General features: G+C 43.2%; 1 protein-coding gene across 7 annotated transcripts in view; it reads left to right on the forward strand.

Moving 5' to 3' along the window:
- tnk2b (tyrosine kinase, non-receptor, 2b) overlaps nucleotides 1-20497 on the forward strand; it is a 244856-nt gene that overhangs the window by 143776 nt on the left and 80583 nt on the right. For all 7 annotated transcript variants that reach the window (XM_060834691.1, XM_060834692.1, XM_060834696.1 and 4 more), the window contains one exon: nucleotides 8551-8621. In XM_060834691.1, coding sequence (XP_060690674.1) covers nucleotides 8551-8621 — 71 coding nt within the window. The remainder of the gene's footprint in view (nucleotides 1-8550; nucleotides 8622-20497) is intronic.

The following is a 20497-nucleotide window of genomic DNA, read 5'->3' on the forward strand; positions in this document are numbered from 1 at the left end:
GCGCCAGGGACCCGGGCTTGATACAGGTGAATTGGCCATGCTAAATTGCCCATAGTGTTAAGTGCATTAGTTAGGGGTAAATATAAAATAGTGGAATGGGTCGGCATGGACTTGTTGGGTCAAAGGACCTGTTCCCATGATGTAGAGAAAATGATCTAATTAAAAAAAAAGAGCAATTATGAGAGTCAAATGATGCGCTGTGTTCTTCCAGCCAACCAGTGTGTGAGGCTTGATTATCATATGGAATAGCAAGGCCCTGGTTAAGCCTTACAGGGATAGCGATTTAAAATATTCACATCTGGAAAAATAAATCATGAGTGCTTGGGTAGACTTGTTGACACACTTCCAGTGTCTCTCAAATGCCAAGCATTGCAGTGGTGTGGTCAGCAGAGTGAAGAAAGTTGAAAGTCCTTTGGAGCTGTAAGGGTAAAAAATGAGGTCTGCAGATGCTGGAGATCACAGCTGAAAATGTGTTGCTGGTTAAAGCACAGCAGGTTAGACAGCATCCAAGGAATAGGAAATTCGACGTTTCGGGCATAAGCCCTTCATCAGGAATGAGGAGAGTGTGCCAAGCAGGCTAAGATAAATGGTAGGGAGGAGGGACTGGGGGGAGGGACGATGGAGATGTGATAGGTGGAAGGAGGTCAAGGTAAGGGTGATAGGCCGGAGTGGGGTGGGGGCGGAGAGGTCAGGAAGAAGATTACAGGTTAGGAGGGCGGTGCTGAGTTGAGGGAACCGACTGAGACAAGGTGGGGGGAGGGGAAATGAGGAAACTGGAGAAATCTGAGTTCATTCCTTGTGGTTGGAGGGTTCCCAGGCGGAAGATGAGGCGCTCCTCCTCCAGCCGTTGTGTTGTTATGTTCTGCCGGTGGAGGAGTCCAAGGACCTGCATGTCCTTGGTGGAGTGGGAGGGAGAGTTAGTGTTGAGCCACGGGGTGGTAGGGTTGGTTGGTCCGGGTGTCCCAGAGGTGTTCTCTGAAGCGTTCCGCAAGTAAGCGGCCCATCTCCCCAATGTAGAGGAGGCCACATCGGGTGCAGCGGATGCAATAGATGATGTGTGTGGAGGTACAGGTGAATTTGTGGCGGATATGGAAGGATCCCTTGGGGCCTTGGAGGGAAGTGAGAGAGGAGGCGTGGGCGCAAGTTTTACATTTCCTGCGGTTGCAGGGGAAGGTGCCGGGAGTGGAGGTTGGGTTGGTGGGGGGTGTGGACCTGACGAGGAACCACGAAGGGAGTGGTCTTTGCGGAACACTGATAGGGGACGGGAGGGAAATATATCCCTGGTGGTGGGGTCTGTTTGGAGGTGGCGGAAATGACGGCGGATGATACGTTGTATACGGAGGTTGGTGGGGTGGTAGGTGAGAACCAGTGGGGTTCTGTCTTGGTGGCGGTTGGAGGAGCGGGGCTCAAGGGCGGAGGAGCGGGAAGTGGAGGAGATGTCATGAAGGGAGTGGTCTTTACGGAACACGAAGGGAGTGGTCTTTGCGGAACTAGTCCTTTGGAGCTACCAGGCAAAAAGCAGAAGGAAGACAGTCTCTGATCAAAGAAGCATATCCCATGACATTCTAAAATCTTTGGAAGATTTTCCCTGGCAAGGCTGGTATGAGAAAAGTTAGAATGAGTCTTAGAGTTGGTACTCAATTTAAGAATTCTCCACAAATTAAAGGGTAAGAACTTTTGGTGGTTTTGTTACAGAAAATGCCTTAAAACTTGACATCATGTCATGCAACTTCTTTAAGTCAGTAACTGGCAATTCAAACAAAAACAAATTTCTGGAGAATTTCAGCAGGTCAGGCAACATCTGTGGACAAAAAGCAGAGGTTCCCTTCTGGGTAAGGGTTTCTGGACTTAAAATATTTACTTTCTCTCCACAGATGCTGCCAGACTTGAGATTCTTCAGCAGATCTGTTTTTGTTTCAGATCTTTAGCATCTACAGTCCTTTGTTGTATTTTACTGGCAATTCAAATATCTTTTTAAAAAGTCATTGGTTTCAAGGGAATGTAACACACAAATGAGAGCCTCATTCACACATTTAACGCCAGGAGCCAAGGCATCCCAGTATAGGTGTGGTCTCCTATAGACAGAGCATAGGCTGCATGCATTGCAACCTGTGAAATTGAACATAAAGGAGTTGAACTGTTGGCCCTTAAAGGTAACAGGAGGCTGCTCAGAACCTTTTAAAGGTGAGAATGTAAACTGACTTTTTCCATACTGATGCTGATTGAAATGCTAGGCTGCCATGGCTGAAAAGATCTATGCAGATATCCTGTAAGTATTATTCATGTGAACACTAAATTTTGAGGAGGTCACAGATGATCAGCTAACTCATTTAATATTGTCTGATCAATCATTTCTTGTGAATTATTAATTTGTAGGAGTTTTATTTTATAGTTCAGGGCTAATAATTATACAGCTATGCAATGGAAAGGGAAAGTACATAGAGTCAGAGAGTCACAGAGATGTACAGCACAGGAACAGACCCTTCAGTCCAACTTGTCCATGCTGACCAGATATCCAAACGTAATCTAGTCCCATTTGCCAGCACTTGGCCCATATCTCTCTTCCTATTCATTTACCCATCCAATTGCCTTTTAAATGCTGCAATTGTACCAGCCTCTACCACTTCTTGTGGCAGCTCATTCAATAGAAATACCACCTTCTGTGTGAAAAAAAAAGTTGCCCCTTAGGTCCTTTTTATATCTTTCTATTCTCAGCCGAAACCTATGCTTCTAGTTCTGGACTTGCCCACTGCAGGGAAAAGACCTTGTTTATTTATCCTATCCATGCCCTTCATGATTTCATAAATCTCTGTTACATCACCCTTCAACCTCCGATGCTCCAAGGAAAACAGTCTATTCAGCCTCTCCCTATCGCTCAAATTGTCCAACCCTGGCAACATCCTTGTAAATAATTTCTGAACCTTTTCAAGTTTCATAACATCCTTCTGACAGGAAGGAGACCAGAATTGCAGCAATATTCCAAAAGTGGCCTAACCAGTGTCCTGTACAGCTGCAACATGACCTCCCAACTCCTATACTCAGTGCTCTGACCAATAAAGGAAAGCGTAACAAACACCTTCTTCACTACCTGTGACTCCAGTCTGAAGAGCATCCCTCCACCCTCCGCATCCCTCCACCCTCCACACCCCCACCTGCTATCTTCTACCTTTTTGAGCCAATTCTGTATCCAAAAGGCTAGTTCTCCCTGTAGTCCATGAGATCTAACTTTGCTAACCAGTCTCACGAGGAACCTTGTTGAATGCCTTACTATAGTCCATATAGATTATGTCGACCTCCAATAACTTGCCCACCACAGATGTCAGGCACACTAGTCTATAGTTCCTGGCTTGTCCTTACCACCTTTCTTAAACAGCGGCACCGCGTTAGCCAACCTCAAGTCTTCCAGCACCTTTCCTGTGACTATCAATGATACAAATATCTCGGCAAGATGCCCAGCAATCACTTCCCTAGCTTCTCAGAGTTCTAGGGTACACCTGATCAGGTCTCGGGGATTTATCCATTTTTATGCATTTCTAGACATCCAGCACTTCCTCCTCTGTAATATGGACATTTTTCAAGATGTCACCATCTATTTCCCCACATTCTATATCTTACATGTCTTTCTCCACAGTAAACACTGGTTTTGTATCTTCTCCCATCTCCAGCCGCTCCACACATAGGCTGCCTTGCTGATCTTGGAGGGGCCCAATTCTCTGCCCAGTTACCATTCTGCCCTTAATGTATTTATAAAATCCCTTTGGATTCTCCTTAGCCCTATTTGCCAAAACTATCCCATGTCTCCTTTTTGCCCTCCTGATTTCCCTCTTAAGTATAGTCCTACTGCCTTTATACTCTTCTAAGGATTCACTCGATCTCTCCTGTCCATACCTGACATATGTTTCTTTCTTTTTTCTTGAGCAGAACCTCAATTTTTCTTGTTGTCCAGCATTACCCACATCTACCAGCCTTTCTTTTCTCCCTAACAGGAATATACTGTCTCTGGACTCTCGTTATCTCATTTCTGAAGGCTTCCCATTTTCCAGCTGTCCCTTTACCTGCAAACATCTGCCCCCCAGTCAGCTTTTGAAGTTAAAGTCAGAGAGTTATAGAGATGTATAGTGTGGAAACAGACCCTTCGGTCCAACCTGAACATGCTGACCAGATACCCAAACCCAATCTAGTCCCACCTGCCAGCACCTGGCCCATATCTCTCCAAACCCTGCCTATTCATATAAGCAACCAAATGACTTTTAAATGTTGCAATTGTACCAGCCTCCACCACTTCCTTTAGCAGCTCATTCCATACATGTACCTCCCTCTATGTGTAAGAGTTGCCCATTAGGTCTCTCTTATACCTTTTTCCTCTCACCCTAAGCCTATGTCCCCTGGTTCTGGACTTCCTGACCCCAGGGAAAAGACTTTGCCTATTTATCCTATCCATGCCCCACATGATTTTATAAACCGCTATAAGGTCACCCCTCCAATGCTCCAGGGGAAACAGCCTGTTCAGCCTCTCCCTATAGCTCAAATCCTCCAACCCTGGCAACATCTTTGTAAATCTTTTCTGAACCCTTTCAAGTTTCACAACATCTTTCCCTTAGGAAGGAGACCAGAATTGCATGCAATATTCCAACAATGGCCTAACCAAAGACCTGTACAGCTGCAACATGATCTCCTAACTCCTGTACTCAATACTCTGACCAATAAAGGAAAGCTTTCCAAATGCCACCTTCACTATCCTTTCTACCTGCGACTCCACTTTCAGGGAGCTATGAACCTGCACTCCGAGGTCTCTTTATCAGCAACACCCCCTAGGACCTTACCATTAAGTGTATAAGTCTTGCTAAGATTTGCTTTCCCAAAATTCAGCACCTTGCATTTATCTGAATTAAACTTTATCTGCTACTTCTCAACCCATCTGATCAAGATCCTGTTGTAATCTGAGGTAGCCTTCTTCGCTGTCCACTACAGCTCCAGGTTTGGTGTCATCTGCAAACTTAATAACCATACCTCTGATGCTCCCGTTTAAATCATTTATATAAATGACAAAAAGTAGAGGACCCACCACTGATCCACTGGTCACAGGCCTCCAGTCTGAAAAACAACCCTCCACCACCTCTGCCTACCTTTGAGCCAGTTCTGTATCCACATGGCTAGTTCTTCCTGTATTCCGTGAGATCTAACTTTGCTAACCAGTCTCCCATGAAGAACCTTGTTGAATGCCGTACTGAAGTCCATATAGATCGCATCTACCGCTCTGCCCTCATCAATCCTCTTTGTTACTTCTTCAAAAACTCAATCAAGTTTGGGTGACATGATTTCCCATGCACAAAGCCATCTATCCCTAATCAGTCCTTGCCTTTCCAAGCACGTGTACATCCTGTCCCTCAGGAGTCCCTCCAACAACTTGCCCACCACTGATGTCAGGCTCACTGGTCTATAGTTCCCTGGCTTGTCCTTACCACCCTTCTTAAACAGTGGCACCACGTTAGCCAACCTCCAGTCTTCCCCGCACCTCACCTGTGACTATTGATGATACAACTATCTCAGCAAGAGTCCCAGCAATCACTTCCCTCGCTTTCTACAGAGTTCTCAGGTATACCTGATCAGATTCTGGGGATTTATCCACCTTTATGCACTTCAACACAGCAGCACTTCCTCCTCTGTAATCTGGACATTTTTTAAGGTGTCACCATCTATTTCCATACATTCTGAGTTCCATATCCTTTTCCACAGTAAATACTGAAGCAAAATACTCATTTAGTATCTCCTTCATTTTCTGCGGCTCCACATAAAGGCCGCCTTGCTAATCCTTGAGGGGCCCTATTCTCTCCCTAGTTACCCTTTTGTCCTTAATGTATTTGTAAAAACCCTTTGGATTCTCCTTAATCCTATTTGCCAAAGCTATCTCGTGTCTCCTTTTTGTCCTTCTTAAGTATACTTCTTAAGTATAAGAAGTATACTTGTCCTTCTTAAGTATTCTTCCCTCTTAAGTATACTCCTACTTCCTTTATACTGTTCTAAGGATTCGCTCAATCTATTCTGTCTATACCTGACATATGCTTCCTTCTTTTTCTTAATCAAACCCTCAATTTCTTTAGTCACCCAGCATTCCCATACCTACCAGCCTTCCCTTTCACCCTGAAAGGAATATACTTTCTCTGGATTCTCATTATCTCATGTCTGAAGGCTTCCCATTTTCCAGCCGTCCTTTTACCTGCGAACATCTGCCCCCAGTCAGCTTTTGGAAGTTCTTGCCTAATACCATCAAAATTGTCCCTTTCTCTAATTTAGAACTTCAACTTTTGAATCTGGTCTATCCTTTTCCATTAATAATTTAAATCCAGTAGAATTATGGTCACTGGCCCCAAAGTGCTCCCCCACTGCCCTGCTGTATTTCCCAAGAGTAGGTCAAGTTTTGCACCACCTCTAGAAGGTACATCCACATAAGTAATCAGAAAATTTCCTTGTATACACTTAACAAATTCCTCTCCATCTATACCCTTAACACTATGGCAGTCCCAGTCTGATGAAGGGCTCTGGCCCGAAACGTCGAATTTCCTGTTCCTTGGATGCTGCCTAACCTGTTGTGCTTTAACCAGCAACACATTTTCAGTCCCTGTCTATGTTTGGAAACTTAAAATCCCCTACCATAATCACCGTATTATTTTAACAGATAGCTGAGGTCTCCTTACAAATTTGTTTCTTGATTTCCTGCTGTTAGGGGGTTTATAATACAAGCCCAGTAAGATGATCATCCCTTTCTTATTTCTCATTTCCACCCAGATAACTTCCCTGATGCATTCCCAGGGACATCTTTCCAAGTACAGCTGTAATGCTATACCTTCTCAAAAACACTACTCCCTGTCCTCTGTTGCCCCCCTTTCTATTTTTCCAATAGCATTTGTATCCTGAAACATTAAGCTGCCAGTTCTGTCCATCCCTGAGCCACATTTCTGTAATTGCTATGATATGCTAGTACCATGTTCGGAACGATGCCCTGAGTTCATTTGCCTTCCCTGTTAGGCCTCTTGCATTGAAGTAAGTGTAGTTTAATTTATCAGTCCTGTCTTATTCTCTGCTTTACGCCTGTGTGCCCCGACTGTTTTACTCACTCCTTTATCCAACTGTACCAGTCGGAGATTGATTCTTTCCTCATTATTTTCCTGGGTCCCACCACCCGCCCCACCCCATCTTAGTAGTTTAAATCCTCCCAAGCAGCTCTAGCAAATCTTCCTGCCAATGTATTATTCTCCTTCCAATTCAGGTGCAATCTGTCCGTCCTTGTACAGGTCACTTCTATCCCAGAAGAGATTCCAATGATCCAAAAATGTGAATCCTTCTCCCTTGCACCAGCTCCTCAGTCACAATTCTTCTGCTCTATCCTCCTATTCCTTCATTCACTAGCTCGTAGCACCAAGGGTAATCAGATATTACTACCTTTGAAGACCTCCTTTTTAAATTCCTGCCTCGTTTTCTATATTCTCCCTTCAGAATCTTATCCTTTTCCCTTCCTATATCATTGATTCCAATGTATACAATGACCGCTTGCTGAGCCCTCTGTCCCTTGAGAATATTCTGCACCCTTTGAGACATCCTTGACCCTGGCACCAAGGAGGCAACACACCATTCTGATATATTGCTGCTGGCTGCAGAAACATATGTCTGTGCCTCTGACTAGAGAGTCTTCGATCACAATCGATCGCTTGGAACCTGATATACCCCTCTTTATATTAGAACCAGTCTCGATACCAGAAACCTGGCTGTTCATGCTACATGCCCCTGAGAGTCCTTCATCTCCTATATTTTCCAAAACAAATTACTTATTTGAGACTGGGATAGCTGCAGAAGACTTCTGCACTACCTGCCTACCCCCTCTACTTCCCTGGGGTTAACCCATCTACCTGACTATCTACAGCTTTTCTCCCTTCCTATAACTGCCATCCATCACACTCCCTAGCTCTTGTAAATTCCTTGTAGCCTCTAATGGCCACTCCATTGGATCCATTCAATATGATAGGATTCATAACCAAAGACACTTTCTGCAGACATAATCATCAGTAACATGGAAACTCTCCCTAAACTTCTACATCCGACTGGGAGAGCACATCACTCTATTAAAGGCCATCTTTGCTCCTTCACAATCTACAGACCCAGAAAATAACACCATCTTTTTGCTCTACAAAATGTGCTCCAGGCTAATTTAATATTTATGGTTTATATCTTTTTGAAATTTAATCAAGAGACCTATCTCAATAAAACATATAATCATGAAAGAATCCACTCTGCTCAATACTGTAGACTTACAGCAAGGTTACACGTTAAAAGCTATGCATTTATCTGTTTCTGTGTTGAGAGAAAATGTTGGGCAGGAGTGCACCATTTGCAATAGTTGATTATTGACTAAAGCATTGCAAGGTAAAGATATGTTCCCTATCATTATCACTGCACATCTAACCAGATGAAGTTGCAATCTGTCATCAATCAGTACTTACTACTAGAAGTAGACCAATTCATTAGAAAATAACAGCATCCATTGTGTATTCACAGGCCAGCGGAGGTTATGGGAAGCTGTAAAACGAAGGAGAGCTGTATGCAAGCGTAAATCATGGATGAGCAAGGTATGCCTGTGGTTATTGTACATGTGATTATTGCATCTGTGAAAAGGAATTTCTAAATGTATCTTCTGTCGAAAGCAGTTATCTCTAAAAGTTGGCTTTTGCTTGTTTTACATGTATTAAACATAAAACTAAATTTTAAATGCCATTTGCTCTCAATTTTACTTCAGACCATTGTAAAGGACCACATATTTTCCTTTTTTTGGGACTATAAACTGAAATGAGATTTGACGGCAATATAGCTAAACTGCACGTAAGTTTTGCAAATTGAGGGGAAAAAAAAGTGTTGCACATTTTTAGCCATGTAAAGCAATGTTTGTTTTTGAAGAACAAGGAGCATACTTTGAGACAGAGTGGCACCAAGAGTCTTTGAGTTAAGGAAAATCTGCCTGTTGACAGTCTTCTGATTGGTTGAATTGCGTGTGCTGGGCATGCGAACTGAACATATTGGTATTTGTGTCTGTGTGGGTCAAAAGACAGACAAACCAAAAAGGCATAAAAGAAAGCATTCTAACACAAAAGGACTTGGATCTACTAGATTAGCTATTAGGATCAAGTGTGACCATCACTCTAATCATTGTTGAAATGAAAAGAAACTGAGATTTGGACTAAAGATCTTCAGAGTTTTGTCCTTCCTGTCTATACTTTTTTCCACCCATAATATCTCTGTCAAACCATCTGCTTTAATCATGAATGAGTGTGACTGTACCTGGGGTTTCTGATGCGATTGTTTGAGTCGGAAATTGGTGGATTAGAAATTCTTTCTTTCTCTGGTATTTGTTGAAGTTGAGTGTTTTACAATAATTAAGGTCAGAAGTCACACAACACCAACTTAAAGTCCAAAAGATTTATTGGTAATCATATAAATTTTTGGTGCACTGCCTCTTCATCAGGTAGCACTATGAAAGCTTGTGATTTCAAATAAACCTGTTGGACTATAACCTGGTGTCGTATGACTTTTGATCTTGTTCACCCCAGTCTAACACCAACAAGTCCACATCTTGGTTATAATAACTAGTTATTTTGCATTAATAGCAAAACTTGGTCTGAATTGCTTTCATCCTGAATAGCAATCTGTCAAGCGAATTGATCATCATGGTGATGGAATGTGCGCATTGTGGGCATGGTCAGCATTTGTTGCCTATTTCAAATGGCCCTTGGAACTGCCTCTTCATCTATTGGGACTGACGCACCATAGTTAAAATTCTGCACAGTGTTAGTTCTCATGTAGTCGGGGAAGTTGATGGTATAACGATAATGTCATTGGCCTAGTAATCCGAAAACCCAGACCAATACTCTGGAAACTTGTGTGTAAATGAATTCAATTAATAAATCTGAAAAACAAAGCTGGCCATTGTAACATTGAAACTGTATTACATTGTTTTCAAAACCAACCTGTTCCACTAATGCTGTCTAGGGAAGGGAATCTGATGTCCCCATCTGATCTGACTCCAGGTGAAAGCAATGTGAAATGGCATCACAAACCACTCGTTTCAAAGGCCGTTTGAAATGGGCAACAAATGTTCACTTTGCATACAATGCGCTCATTCCATGACAGAGGTTTTTTAAAAAGCAATTGTACCTTACCACCACTCCTGACAACTGAGGAGTTGCTAAATGACCCGACTTCTCATTCAACATCCAATACTGAATGAGCAGAAATTTCCTCCAGTTAGTTTTATTTTTTGGTCTCATTTACATACTCTTGTGCTCTGATCACTCATCCTCCCTTATCCTGGGGAATGTCACTCTGCTAAAACCTTGGTACCATTTTGACCCCAAGGTGACCTTTTGACTAACTATATTCACACTCTTTCAAAAACACTGTATTCTACCTCCTGTAATATTACCCAACTCTGTCCTGGTTTCAGCTCATTTCTGCTGCAAAACATACTCTTTACTGATAGACTAGCTTATTTAAAAGCATTCCAAGATGGATCTTCCACATTCTACCCTTAGTGAGCTTGAGTTCATCCAAAACTTTGATTCCTATGTCCTTAGTCTCACAAATATTCACCAATCATTCCAGTCCTCCCTGACCTATTCACAGCTGGTTGAGCAATTTCTTGATTTTAAAATTCTCATCTTTGTTTTCAAATCCCTTTATGACCTATCCTTCGCTGTCATTGTAATCTTGATTTTCACAACTATCTGAAATATCTATGTTCATTTATTTTTGGCTTTCTGAGGAAGATAAAATTGATATTTTTAAAAAAGCAACATAAAAGGATGGAATTTTGCAAGGAAAATGTTCACAACTTGATGATCATTTCCTAGTTATGTTTCTAGTCAAAACGCTACAGCACTATCTTGTATAGTTTCCAAATTCATGTCGAAATTTTAAGATTAGCACAGCATGTCCTTGGGAATATAAACGACCCATTGATTAGGTTGACTAACCTGGTGCCGTTGCAATAAAGCTTTCATTGAATTATGTTAACAATCAGTGATTTCCTTTTGAAAAGGGAAGGCTTCACTGCCATGACAGCTGTGATTTGCATAGACCTGTAAAAGTTAACAATGAGAAACTGATTTGAATTGGAAGTATCAAAGCATTTGTAATGGGACTCCCACATCTGTATATTGAGTCCCACTTCTGCGTCCAGATGACTTCTTCGTAAATTCACTTTGACTTTTTCTGAGATTCAAGTGTCATTCTTACTTTGAGATTGAATATCATTTGCTTGGTAGCTGATTTACATTGGAAGTGATTCACAAATCTCCTTATTGTTGTTCAGGATTATACTATACATAATTCACCAACTTAACAAAAAGACATGGATGAACAGAACTTTGTGAGAAGCTATTATTTAAATTCTTTAATGATATCAGGTAATGATATAGAACATTTGTTTGTCAACTGATGAATAATGAGGTATTCAGTTAGTTACAAGAGATTGGCTTTTATTCTAATGTTCTTCACCAAATGTTGTCAGTGAAGCAGTTCTCAACTACAGTCGACCATTGGCTGTACATGAGTGCCATCTCCTACAAATTATTGTTTTATATGCTGTTGCATTGTTTTGGAACTTTGGAGGGAAAAAAGCCAAAACAACAGTACTTTTCAAAGGGAGAAGAACAGACAAAGGAAGCACATGGTGAGATCAGTGCAGGAGAGAGAGAGAAAAACAAACCCACATTGCTAACGGATAGAGTTAGCAGTTAGTGCCTTTGCTGTTGAATTCATGAATAGCTGGACATCAGGATTATGTCTGGGAAAATTAAAAAACTGTGAACTTCACAACTGATCTTGGAGGAACCTGTCTGGGAGCGGTCACAGCACAGAAGCAGAGAAGTGGATTTTATGCAGGGCCTTAAAATAAGTCTGCAATAGTGAGTAGAGTAAGTTCTTTCTCGATTATATGTTTTAATGAGCTATGTCTCTTGATTAAACTTAGAATGTAAGCCATAAGTATTCAATTAACCTGGAACAGTGTTTTGTAGAAGAGTAAGATAGTGTTATTTTCTGGGTCTGTAGACCGAAAGAAGCAAAAATGCCCCTTAGTAGAGTGATATGCTCTTCTTGTTGGATGTGGGAGTTTAACGAGAGTTTACGGGTTACTGAGGATTATATCTGCAATAAATGCCGTTGGTTGCAAATCCTATCAGATCGAATGGATCGGTTGGAGAGGTAGTTAGAGGCAATGAGCAATTTACTAGAATAAGGAGATGTGATGGATGGCAGTTATAGAAAGGAAGGAAAGTCCCAGATGCAGTCACATAGATGGGTTAACTCCAGGAAAGGTAAGAGAGGTAGGCAAGTAGCGTAGGAGTCTTCTGTGGCTATCCCCATTTCAAAAAAGCATGCTGTTTTGGAAAACGTAGGAGCTGATGGATTCTCAGAGGAATGTGGCATGAGCAGTCAAGTTTCTGGTATTGAGACTGGCTCTAATGTAATGAGAGATACATCAGGTTCCAAGTAATCAATTGCGTTAGGGGACTCTTTAGTCTGAGGTACAGACAGACGTTTCTGTGGCCAGCAGTAAAAAAAGCAGAATGGTATGTTGCTTCCCTGGTGCCAGGACCAAGGATGTCTCAGAGGGTGCAGAATGTTCTCAAGGGGGAGAGGGGCCAGCAGGAGGTCATTGTACGCATTGGAACCAACAATATAGGAAGGGAAGAGGTTGAGATTCTGAAGGGAGAATACAGAGAGTTAGGTAAGAATTTAAATTTAAAGAGTAGTAATATCTGGATTACTCCTGGTGCTATGAGCTAGTGAGGGCAGGAATAGGAGGCTAGAACTGATGAATGCATGGCTGAGGAGCTGGTATATGGGAGAAGGATTCACATTTTTGGATCATTGGAACCTGTTTTGGGGAAGAATCTGTACAAGAAGGACGGGTTGCACCTAAATTGGAAGAGGACTAAAATACTGGCAGGGAGATTTGCTAGCGCTGCTCAGGAGCATTTAAACTTGTATGGGGGTGGGGGGGGGGGGGAGGAAGGGAATGGGGGGTGTGCTGCGCTGGGACCCAGGAATATAGTGAGGAAAGATTTCAATCTGAGACTGGTACAGATGAGAACAAAGGCGAGTCAAACAATCAGGACAGCAGGGGACAAAGCAGAGAACAAGGTAGGACTAATAAATTAAACTGTATTTATTTCAATGCAAGGGACCTAATAGTGAAGGAAGATGAACTCAGGGCATGGTTAGAAACATAGGATTGGGATACCATAGCAGTTAGAGAAATAAGGCTCCGGAATGGACAGGACAGACAGCTTAATGTTCCAGGATACAAATGCTACAGAAAGGACAGAAAGGGAGGCGAGAGTAGAGGGGGACTGGCGTTTTTGATAAGGGATAGCATTGCAACTGTGCTGAGGGAGGATATTCCTGGAAGTACATCCAAGGACGTTATTATGATGGAACTGAGAAATAAGAAAGGGATGATCACCTTTTTGGGATTGTATTAATGACCCCTTAATAGTCAGAGGGAAATTGAGAAACAAACTTATAAGGAGATCTCGGTTATTGTAAGAATAATAGGGTGGTTATGGTAGGGGATTTTAACTTTCCAAATATAGACTGGGACTGCCATAGTGTTAAAGGTTTAGATGGAGAGGAATTTAAGTGTGTACAAGAAATGTTTCTGACTACTTATATGGATGTATCTACTAGAGAAAGTGCAAAACTTGACCTAGGCAGGGCAGGTGACTGAGGTGTTAGTGGGGGAGCACTTTGGGGCCCACAACCATAATTCTATTAGATTTAAATTAGTGATGGAAAAAGATAGACAGACCAGATCTAAAAGTTGAAATTCTAAACTGGAGAAAGGCCATTTTGATGGTATTAGGCAAGAATTTTCAAAAGCTGATTGGGCGCAGATATTTGCAGGTAAACGGAAAATGGGAAGCCTTCAGAGATGAGATAACGAGTGACCAGAGAAAGTATATTCCTGTTAGGGTGAAAGAAAAGGCTGGTAGATACAGGGAATGCTGGATGACTAAAGAAATTAAGGATTTGGCTAAGAAAATGAAGAAAGCATGTGTCAGGATAGACAGAATAGATTGAGTGAATCCTTAGAAGAGTGTAAAGAAAGTAGGAGTATAATGAAGAGAGAAATCAGGAGGGCAAAAAGGGGACGTGAGATAGCTTTGGCAATTAGAGTTAAGGAGAATCCAAAGGGTTTTTACAAATACATTAAGGACAAAAGGGTAACCAGGGAGAGAATAGGGCCCCTCAAAGATCAGCAAAGCGGCCTTTGTATGGAACAGCAGAAAATGGGGGATATACTAAACGAATATTTTGCATCAGTATTTACGAGTATGGAAGATGTAGAATGTAGGGAAATAAATGGTGACATATTGCAAAATGTCCGTATTACAGAGGAGGAAGTGCTGCATCTCTTGAAACGCATAAAAGTGGATAAATCCGCAGACAAGGGAGGCGCGGTGGTAGTTTGGCGCACTGACCTGTACACCGCTGAAGCCAAACGCCAGCTCGCGGACGCCTCCTCTTATCGCCCCCTTGACCACGACCCCACCTCCCACCACCAAACCATCATCTCCCAGACCATCCAGGACCTCATCACCTCAGGGGATCTCCCATCCACCGCCTCCAACCTCATAGTCCCACAACCCCGCACCGCCCGTTTCTACCTCCTGCCCAAAATCCACAAACCTGCCTGCCCCGGCCGACCCATTGTCTCAGCCTGCTCCTGCCCCACCGAACTCATCTCCCAATACCTCGACACGGTCCTGTCCCCTTTAGTCCAAGAACTCCCCACCTACGTTCGGGACACCACCCACGCCCTCCACCTCCTCCAGGATTTTCGCTTCCCCGGTCCCCAACGCCTTATTTTCACTATGGACATCCAGTCCCTGTACACCTCCATCCCCCATCACGAAGGACTCAAAGCCCTCCGCTTCTTCCTTTCCCGCCGCACTAACCAGTACCCTTCCACTGACACCCTCCTTCGACTGACTGAACTGGTCCTCACCCTGAATAACTTCTCTTTTCAATCCTCCCACTTCCTCCAAACTAAAGGAGTTGCCATGGGCACCCGCATGGGCCCCAGCTATGCCTGCCTCTTCGTAGGATATGTGGAACAGTCCATCTTCCGCAACTACACTGGCACCACCCCCCACCTTTTCCTCCGCTACATCGATGACTGTATCGGCGCTGCCTCGTGCTCCCACGAGGAGGTTGAACAGTTCATCAACTTTACTAACACCTTCCATCCCGACCTGAAATTCACCTGGACTGTCTCAGACTCCTCCCTCCCCTTCCTAGACCTTTCCATTTCTATCTCGGGCGACCGACTCAACACAGACATCTATTATAAACCGACTGACTCCCACAGCTACCTGGACTACACCTCCTCCCACCCTGCCCCCTGTAAAAACGCCATCCTCCCCTCCCCCCACCTTGTCTCAGTCGGTTCCCTCAACTCAGCACCGCCCTCCTAACCTGCAATCCTCTTCCTGACCTCTCCGCCCCCACCCCACTCCGGCCTATCACCCTCACCTTGACCTCCTTCCACCTATCCCACCTCCATCGCCCCTCCCCCTAGTCCCTCCTCCCTACCTTTTATCTCAGCCGGCTTGGCTCTCTCTCTCTTATTCCTGATGAAGGGCTTGTGCTCGAAACGTCGAATTCTCTATTCCTGAGATGCTGCCTAACCTGCTGTGCTTTGACCAGCAACACATTTGCAGGATAAATCCCCAGGACCTGATCAGGTGTACCTCAGAACTCGATCAGGTGTACCCCAGAACTCTGTGGGAAGCTACGGAAGTGATTGCTGAATTTGCTGAGATATTTATGTCATCGATAGGCACAGGTGAGGTGCCGGAAGACTGTAGGTTAACCAACGTGGTGCCACTGTTTGAGAAAGGTGGTAAGGACAAGCCAGGGAACTATAGACCAATGAGCCTGATGTCAGTGGTGGGCAAGTTGTTGGAGGGAATCCTGAGGGACAGGACGTACATGTATTTGGAAAAGCAAGGACTGATTAGGGATAGTCAACATGGCTTTACGTGTGGGAAATCATGTCTCACAAAATTGATTGGGTTTTTTTGAAGAAGTAACAAAGAGGGTTGATGAGGGCAGAGCGATAGATGTGATCTATATGGACTTCAGTAAGGTGTTCGATAAGGTTCCCCATGGGAGACTGGTTAGCAAGGTTAGATCTCATGGAGTACAGGGAGATCTCACCATTTGGATACAGAACTGGCTCAAAGGTAGAAGACAGAGGGTGGTGGTGGAGGGTTGTTTTTCAGACTGAAGGCCTGTGACCAGTGGAGTGCCACAAGGATTGGTGCTGAATCCACTACTTTTCTTCATTTATATAAATGATTTGGATGTGAGCAGAAGAGGTATAGTTAGTAGGTTTGCAGATGACACCAAAATTGGAGGTGTAGTGGACAGTGAAGAAGGTTCCCTCCGGTTACAATGGAATCTTGATCAGATGGGCCAATGGGCTGAGATGTGGCAGATGGAGTTTAATTCGGATAAATATGAGGTGCTGCATTTTGGGAAAGCAAATCTTAGCAAGACTCACATACTTAATGGTAAGATCCTAGGGAGTGTTGCTGAACAAAAAGACCTTGGAGTGCAGATGCATAGCTCCTTGAAAGTGGAGTCGCAAGTAGACAGGACAGTGAAGAAAGTATTTGGAATACTTTTCTTTATTGGTCAGAGTATTGAGTACAGGAGTTGGGAGGTCATGTTGCAGCTGTACAGGATATTGGTTAGGCCACTGTTGGAACATTTCATGCAATTCTGGTCTCTTTCCTATTGGAAAGATGTTTTGAAACTTGAAAGGGTTCAGAAAAGATTCACAAGGAAGTTGCCAGGGTTGAGAATTTGATCTATAGGGAGAAGCTGAACAGGCTGGGGCTGTTTTTCCTGGAGCGTCGGAGGCTGAGGGGTGACCTTTATAGAGGTTTATAAAATCATGAGGGGCATGGATAGGATAAATAGACAAAGTATTTTCCCTGGGGTCAGCGAGTTCAGAACCAGAGGACATAGGTTTAGGGTGAGAGTGGAATGATATAAAAGAGACCTAAGGGGGATCTTTTCCACCCATAAGGTGGTACATATGTGGAATGAGCTGCCAGAAGAAGTGGTGGAGGCTAGTACAATTGCAACATTCAAAGGCATCTGGATGGGTATATGAATAGGAAGAGTTTGGAGGGACATGGGCCAGGTGCTGACATGTGGGACTAGATTGAGTTGGGGTATCTGGTTGACATGATCGAGTTGGACCGAGGGGTCTGTTTCTATGCTGTACATCTCTGACTCTGACTCTGTATGTCATGCTGCTGAACATTTTGGAGGATCTTTTTTCATAGCCTAACTGGATACTGGGCAACTACAAAATACAATTTACCCAAATTGGGTCAGTATTCAAAGATTTGCTAGTGTTAGCTAAACAAATATAAGATGCAAAGAACATCTGGCTGATATTTCTGTGAGGCTTCTGCTTTACTCCTAAACTTTGTTTGAGAGTGGGCTTGTGTTGCGGAGGGAGCTCCTTGTATGCCTGTAAATGCAGGCACTTAGACCAGATTTTTGCATTGGAGGGGGAAAACAGAAACCAATTAAGCTTTTTGGATTTCCTTTAAATGAAATGAAGGTAGGTTTTCTCTCCAATTAACAATACAGGGTTAAGATTGGAAGTCGGTTTCAGACACCCAAGGCAATCAACACTAGTTTCTTCTTGAGGAAGTGTGTTTGTCAAGCCTGCTACTGCACTATACCACAGAGTAACAAGATGTCACAGGGGAATAGGACACCTGACACCATTAGGGCCAGGAGGGGCATCCCTTTCCTGGAGGACGTAATCTTTTTGTGCAATGCTGGCAACTTTGTTCAGTTGCATCTCTGCCTTGAGTTCATCCTTTCTTGTCTCTTGCTCCTGCTTCTCTCCAGTGAGCTGCTCCTGTCCAGGCCCTCATTATACTCGAGGTTCATCGGGGCAGGAGGGTCAGGTTATGAAGGGTGCTTTAGACCATCACAGCGACAAAGGCCTTGCAGGAAGGCATGCAGAGCACCAGCTATCCCGTCCAAGCACTGACCCAAGGGCATCTCAGTCTGTAGTGGTTATCAGTGATGAAGTTGGAGGAAGGGTCACTGGACCTGAAATGTTAACTTTGATTTCTCTTCACAGATGCGAACCAGACCTGCTGAGCTTTTCCAGCAACTTCTGTTTTTGTTTGTGAGTAGTGAGGCCGGTGTGTATTGTTTGAAGAGGGTTTCTGTTACTTGAATAGTGCAGTGATGCAAACCCACTTGTGCGATTCTGCAAAGTTGTGGAGCTGATAAGAGCATGGAGAGATTGCAAACTGGTTTGTATCTAAAGGAAACAGAGTCCATTTGCAAACGGAGTAAGCCAGTCTACTAAATGAGTTTGCTTGGCATTCATTAACATGTCTGGTCTGAATACTCCATGTTAACCTTTCACCCCTTCTATCTTCTTTGAGTTTAAAGTTTTAAATGACTCGGCTTCAATAGCTTTTTAAGGAAGATAATTCAGAGAGCAAGTTTTGACTGTCTAAAAGAATAAAATTTCTTTTCATTTCTGTTTGAAATAGGCAACGTTTGAATACTTTGATTTGATTTATTATTGTCACACGTACCCAGATACAATGGAAAATTTTGTTTTGCATGCAGTACAGGCAGGTCAGGCAGCATCCAAGGAGCAGGAGACTCGACGTTTCGGGCATGAGAAGGACTCCTTGGATGCTGCCTGACCTGTGCTTTTCCAGCAACACATTTTCAGCTCTGATCTCCAGCATCTGTAGTCCTCACTTTCTTCATATTGTACAGGCAGATCATATCATACAAATTGCATGAGGGTAATAGAACAAATCGAGGAATACAGAATTATAGCTGTAGAGAGGGTGGACAGAGTGAAATCATCATTAAATTTAACATTTGAGGGGTCCATTCTGAAATCGAATAACAGCAGGGAAAAAGTTGTTCTTGAACATGTAGCGGTACATGTGTTTAAGCTTTTGTATCTTCTGCCCGACAAAAGGTGTTGGAAGAGATTATAAACAAGGGTGGGAGGGGTCTTTGATTATGTTGAATAGTCAGTGGGAATTAAAGGAACAAATATGCAGGAAAACTCAGGAGACTTGCAGGAGCAATAAGGTTGTGATAATAGGGGATTTTAAGTTTCATAACATAGACTAGAACTACTGAGGTATTAAAGGCTTAGATGGGTGGAATTTGTTCAGTGTGTTCAGCAGTTTCCTCAAGCAGTATGTAGACGGTCCTACTACTTGGGAAGAAACAAAACACAACCTACTTTTAGGAAATAGGGCAGGGCAGGTGACTGATGTGATAATGGTGGAGCACTTTGGGACCAGACCAGTGACCATAATTCTATTAATTTTAAAATAATTAGGGAGAGGAACAAATCTGGTCCATAGGTTCAAGTTCTGAAATGGAGCAAGGCAAATTTTGAAGGAGCTTGCGGGGTTGATTGGAGTAATTTGTTTGCAGGCAAAGAGACCTCCAGCAAGTGGGAAACTTTTAAAAGTGTGATAGCTAGAGTTCAGAGTCTATTTGTTCTTGAGAGTGAAGGACAAAGTTGGCAGGAGTAGGGACTCTGGATTAAATGAGATACTGAGGCTTTGACCACGAAAAAAAGGAGGAGGAATGGCTCAGGTACAGGCAGCTGATATACCTGGAGTTATATGAGGAATACAGGAGTTTACTGAAAAAGGAAATGAGGAAGGCAAAAATGGGGCATGAGATAGCTATGATTGAGAAGATTTGGGTGAATCCAAAGAGATTAAGTATATTAAAGGAAAACGAATACTTAGAGAATAGAACCCCCCCCCCAGGACCAAAGTAGACATGTATGTGTGGGACTGCAGAAGATGGGTGAGTTCTTCAATAAATATTTCTCCTTTGTGTTTAATGTGGAGAAAGGCATGAAGGCTTGGGAACTTAGGGAAGTTAGTGGTGTTATCTTGGGGACTTTCCATCTCCCAGTTGAGGAGGTATTGGACGTATTAGAATATATGAAGGTGGATAAATCTCCAGGTCCTGACCAAATATCTCCAAGAACCCTGCCAGAGGCAGAGAAGAAACTCCGTGGCCTTGGCTGATACATTTGCATCATCATTGGTCACGAGGAGCTGGATGACTGGGGGTTTGCGAATGTTGTGTCCTTATTCAAGAAGGACTGTAAAGAAAAACCTGGGAACTATAGATTAGTAAGCCTAACATCTGTGGTAAGTAAATTTCTGGAGAAGAGTCTGAACCATAAGATATAAGATATACATACATTTGGAAAGACAGGGTTTAATTAGGAATAGTCAACATGGCTTTGTGAGAGAGCATGCCTCTCAAATTAAAGTTATTTGATGAATTGGCCAGGAAGATTGATGGGGGCAGGGCAATAGCTGTAGACTGTAAGGATTTC

Source organism: Hemiscyllium ocellatum, chromosome 13, assembly GCF_020745735.1.
Source record: "Hemiscyllium ocellatum isolate sHemOce1 chromosome 13, sHemOce1.pat.X.cur, whole genome shotgun sequence".
Taxonomy (NCBI): domain Eukaryota; kingdom Metazoa; phylum Chordata; class Chondrichthyes; order Orectolobiformes; family Hemiscylliidae; genus Hemiscyllium; species Hemiscyllium ocellatum.